Consider the following 5,351-nt stretch of genomic DNA (forward strand, 5'->3'; position numbering starts at 1 on the left):
AAGGCGATGGTCGAGCTCACTATGGCAGCTTTTTTGATCCTATCGTCTTGCAAGGGAAACAAGCTACCAATTGCACCACACGGAGGCATCAAACTAATAGTTGAATTTCTCGATCAACATTATGCAGAAGGCATCGGTGTGCAAGCCAGACTCGACAGCATAGCCACACTACACAACCTCTCGACCTGCCATCAGACTACGTCTCTTTGGGCGTAGTGTTTTCGTTGTTACAAATAATCCACGGCTTGGAAAAATCAAGCCAACTGGACGACATTGTTTCTTCATCGAAGACTCTGCTTAAGGAAACTGCAGGTACGTGCGACACAATCTGGGGGCTGGTTGAGACCATTGAAGAGGAATCGATGAAATGCAAGGAGCACGCTGCGAGTATCTTCCTGCTTATGTGCCAGAGCTGCAGAGAGAAGTACGGAGGACTAATACTGTGAGAAGAGCAATGCTCAGACTGCTTCGTGGGGGGGAGGTGGGGGGTGGTGGGGAAGGAGTTGATGGATGCTTGCAAAGATCAGCTGTGGACGATGATCTCGACCAAACTCTGAGATTTGCCATCTACGAGGACGCCGCCGCCTTTTTCGCTCTTTTGAAATTTGAGAATTCTTTGACAAAAATTATCATAAATTTTGACAGAATCAACGGTTGAATTAAAAGTCCAGCAAGCAAATCGAAAACAATCACAAGAGCTTAGAAAACACCACATCAAAGCAGTCTCAGAACAAATCCCACTATCAAGATAAAGCCATTCAACAGTATATTGGAACAACAAATCAGCTGTGTAAGCAATCAACTACGGAAAGGAATAGTGAAAACTTTTGCAACTATATACAGCTTAGCTCCGGGAAATCATCCCACCCTCCAAAAACGAACATATAGTGTAGCTACCATATTCTCCTGTCATATAAGAGCTCATTTTATTGACGTTATAACATCTTTCTACAAAGGAAAAAAAATATAGGGCCTCTACACCCGTGGCAGAACCCGACATGGATTAGAGTACGTTTCAGCCTGACCTTCTATAAAAGCTATAGGCCATGGCCACTGTTGCCACTGCTCCAACCACGGCAGCAGCTGCAAGAACATCGCTTTGCTCCCAGTTCCCAATCAAGCTTGACAGCTTCCCTAAGGCATCCTTCCTGGCACACGACTCTCTGGTTTCTTTCAGCTTCTTATTCTCACTTCCACCATTCTGCTCCAAACTTACTTCTTTGCAGCATGTAAATCCATTACTATTAGCAACTTGGCAACAGCCTGAAAAGTTCTCATTTTTCTGAATCTGATTGCCGTTTTCTTGTGGCTTCTCCTGGATTTTCTTACTTTCCCCTCCATTTGAAAGCTTCGGGTCATTAATTTTTTCAGCTTCATCAGAAGATACTCCCATTTGGCCCCTGTAAGGAATGAAATTGAATTTCGTGTTCAGTTATTTAAAGATTCAACTCTAAGTTTCAACAATAGCTATTGAGTAAGAACAGGTATGATCAAGCTTAATAAACAACTAGCATATGGGCACACACAAAGTGTGTGAGAAAATTTTTTATTTTTGTTTTTTGAAATAGAAGGAGACAGGAAGAGAGTAATAGAGAATGTGGGAGTGGAAAGTTTTTTTTTTTTTTTATTTTTAATTTTTTATTTTTTTTAATTAGAGATATGTTAGGATTACATGTAGGTGAGGCTTTGAAAAAAAAAAAAGCAAATTTTGGTTGCGTGAAATTACATTTCTGCCCCATATTTCTTATTCATGTTCTGTTTTAATTAGAGGGTTCAACTGGTAATTTCATAGGATTTTGGTTGACAATGAGTGTTTTATTAATTAGTAGAGATTTGACAACAATTAATCAGAAGAACATTACAAAACAGAAACATATACAGGGTAATGCCATTATATCCAATTCGCTAGATCTATTTCGCTTTCTCCATCTCTGTAAAGTGTCTACTTGACCACATCCCCCGTTCCCCAAACCACCTCTGGTGTGGTTTATCAACAAAAAAAGGGTAGTTTGATTTGGTTCCTCGATGTTAATGCAACTCTATGTCAATTATCTATCATACAACACTAGAAATAATCAGCAATTGAAAAATATGACAGACGCTTCAGTTCCAGTGAAATTTTCATCAGAAGGGGGTAAGCAAAACCAAAAACGCACAAACCTCCAAAGTCGTTCGATGATCTCTCCCTTCCCAATATGCTGATCAAGCAATTCTGGCACATCATCAGGAGTGACATAGCCATACCTGGAATGAATAATACATAATATTCACATTCCTTCATCAATCCCAATACAATAAATTTTAAATTGTTATGATCCGGATATTACCAATGGCCTGTTATGCTTCCATCTGAACCTGGGCTGTAGATAATCAAGTTTCCAGCATACTTGTGGCCTCCAATGTGAGAGCAAGCAGTAACAAATACCTGATTCATCAATCCTCGCAGCTCAGCCTCATCTTTGAACTTATCAATGAGAACAGGTCCACAAACACCACATCTTTTATCTCGACTACCATGTGCACATACAAATATGTGGGAGCCAGTCAACGCCTCTTGCACTCCGGAAGCCCATGGTTTGTCATTCACAAGGACATCATCAACAAAGCTGTCCACATCCGACTCTTTCAAGCCCCTTTGATCGAGAAACAAAAACAACCTCAGAATCACAAAAAGAAATTTACAGTAAACAATAACCTAACACTCTTCAATTCCTTGTAAGGCAAGGAATTAGTCATAAACTGAGCCATTAAATTCAATTGCTAGAACTAATTTCAGAAGCTAACACATATCTAATTATCTATTTAATTCAGTAAATTTAGCACAATCTTGTAATCAAAAGAGAAGTCGAAACAGAAATAAAACACTAAATGCGGTCGTAACTTCCATTCAATCAATTTCCATGAAAATCACGAGAACTTTTTTAGGTCCAAGAACATGGCCCGGTACACCAAATGTCATAATACAATTGGTTGAAAACTTGAAAGTTTACAACCAATTGTATTATTACTCTTAGGGTACAGGCCGTGTTCCGACACATTGAGAAATCTCTTGAAAATCACTATAACGTCAGCTCAGATTAAACAAGGAAAATTTCAAGGTATCAACACCAAAACTAGTCCAAAACACACTAAATTAGCTCGATTTGAGACTTCATACATCGAAATTGAAAAATCAAAAACTCTGTCTCTAGCTAGCAATCATCGAAATCTACAAGTCAAATAATGCAAATCTGAAGAATCAAAACACCATTCACTAGTTAATTATCTAAATCCTATAAATTCCGATTAAAGTTAAAGCAACTACAATACAAAGACCTCAAGAAATCACCGTGAATTTACCTGTATTTGATCATTTGTGGGAAAATCAATACATCGCCATCGGAAAACTCAGTTCCTTCGCGTCCTTCAATTACTGTCAGCAACGTCTATCAAAAACCAAGAAACAAAGTGAGTAACGGAGTCAACTCAGCTCAACACCAGAACTCAGTAGCTCCAGGGAATAAGAAACGGTAAGAAAAAGCCATCAGAAACGCCGACGAATTGAGCTGCAAAACGGACCTTAACGGCGATGTCGCTCTTGCGAGCTTTGAGAGCGGAGGCGAAGAGCTTAGGTAGTGGATCGGACTCAGAGCCTTCGACGCGCGACGGCCAGACCTCGGGGGTCTTGTAGCAGAGGAAGACGTGGCGGTCGTAGGCGTTGACGGTACCGGCAAGTTTTTCCTTGAACATCTCCGATCTCTTGAAACCGAACTTCTCGTCTTCGGCGGCGGTGACGGCGGCAGAGAGGTCGTCGGAGGCCATTGCTAGGGCTCCGAGAGGAGGAAGGAGGGGTTTAGCGGGGGTCGAAGTTGAAAACGATGAGAGGGAAAAGATGAGAGAGAACGAGCGTTGTTGTTTGGTTGTTTTTTTTTTTTTTTTGTCAAAGTAGTTTGGTTGTTGGTGTTGATATAATGAGGAGGCTGCGGAGGGAACGGCGGTGTCCGTATGGGTGTAGGTGCGCAATGCGCATACGGCACACGATGGGGTTTCTGAAGGTAGGAGTCGGGACGCGTGGGATTGGGCGCGTGGGGTTTGATTTGTAGTTCATGTATATACCTCTTTTGATATCTCCGATCATATTGGACTGAAGCTAAAAGATAATTTGTGCACGCAAAAATGGAAGGTCCTACAAAAGGAGGAGGACCACTCTCTGCACCCGGGAAGTGGGGTACAAGCGCGTGGGATTTAATTTTGTGATTCATTGCTGCCTGTGGATTTTTGGTTGGAGGGAACTGACTGAGGGCGAAATTGTAAAATCACCTAAACTTGGTGATGTGGCGATCTGTAATTAAAAAATCCTTTTCAGATCTCTTCCTCTTAATTTATCAAGTTCGGAGATTCAGATTATTGAAGTTTGATCAAACGATTATAAAAAAAGTTAACTTTAAAATTTATAATAACTTTAATCGTTTGATCAAATTTCAACGAACTGATCCTTAAAATTGATGCATTTAGAGAAAGAGATTCGATCTATTTCCCTGTAATTCGGCCTTCAAATTCTGTCAAGAAACAGGCCGGTCACTTCGTTGACTATGTCAAGCCGTAAGCCTGGTCCGACGTGGACAACTTCTAGAAGTCTTGTTTCTTTCATTTATTTATTTCTTGAGAATGACTTTTAATATTTGATTTAAATTTTTTTGGTTAATTATTGAATTTAATTTGTCAATGGCTCAATTTGTCAATGATACAATTTAGGGTGGTGCTATTTACGCAACTATTTTTACTTCTCGACATCCTTTGTTAATTTATGTCTTTTATCTTTTTCAATTCATTTAATTCGACGGCTGAAAATTGAAAGGGTTGTATGGAACTGTTGACTCTAAAATTTACAAAACCTACGTGGCGCGCAGGCCGAGTAACTAATGAGCTAACTACGTCCTTCGGTTGAATGCGGGGCGTGCCAACTCGTCGGCCGAGCCCGGCCGAGGAGTAAAATTTGATGTGGTCGCGTTGAGCGCGCTGTTGACTTCTGTATCTTGCGATTGCGACCGAGGAAGGAACGCTCTCGGTCTCTGGATTCTATAGCCTGAAGACAAGGCTACTAATTCTACGGAGTTCACGAATCGTCGAAGCCTGATTCGGCCACTGTGATTATATTCGTAAGAGTATAAGCACGCCGAACTGAGACCAAACTATACGGGCACAGGTACTCGAATGTGATATATGTCTTGATGGTAAACGTAGTTCGGCCCTCGGAATGCCGAACCCTGAAACCTACTTGCGAGTATCCAATCATAAACTCACTCGGCCTCCAATGCGCCGAGCAACGCAATACGTAACACCCAACTATGCCGCAACGGCTTAGTAAGATG

The 5,351-nt window shown here is 41.1% G+C and overlaps 1 protein-coding gene across 1 annotated transcript; it reads right to left on the minus strand.

Annotated features, from left to right (window-relative positions):
* Positions 1-716: 716 nt before the first annotated feature.
* LOC103926977 (altered inheritance of mitochondria protein 32-like) lies at positions 717-3,962 on the minus strand. The gene is made up of 5 exons (XM_009335866.3): positions 3,559-3,962; positions 3,340-3,425; positions 2,328-2,633; positions 2,161-2,244; positions 717-1,400 (listed from the first exon to the last, which is right to left on the minus strand). The coding sequence occupies exons 1-5, from the start codon at positions 3,799-3,801 to the stop codon at positions 1,016-1,018; spliced, it is 1,104 nt and encodes a 367-aa protein (XP_009334141.2). The 5' UTR covers positions 3,802-3,962; the 3' UTR covers positions 717-1,015.
* Positions 3,963-5,351: the final 1,389 nt, after the last annotated feature.

Source organism: the organism of the source record quoted next, unplaced genomic scaffold, assembly GCF_019419815.1.
Source record: "Pyrus x bretschneideri cultivar Hongxiangsu unplaced genomic scaffold, Pyrus_bretschneideri_v1 Contig12, whole genome shotgun sequence".
NCBI classification, from domain to species: domain Eukaryota; kingdom Viridiplantae; phylum Streptophyta; class Magnoliopsida; order Rosales; family Rosaceae; genus Pyrus; species Pyrus x bretschneideri.

Coding starts and splice junctions, on each gene's coding strand:
- LOC103926977 (XM_009335866.3), bottom strand. CDS start 3,801: ATGGCCTCCGACGACCTCTCTGCCGCCGTCACCGCCGCCGAAGACGAG. Junction 2,634..3,339: donor CCACAAATGATCAAATACAG/GTAAATTCACGG, acceptor TCTCGATCAAAG/GGGCTTGAAAGAGTCGGATG. Junction 2,245..2,327: donor GGAAGCATAACAGGCCATTG/GTAATATCCGGA, acceptor TATTCATTCCAG/GTATGGCTATGTCACTCCTG.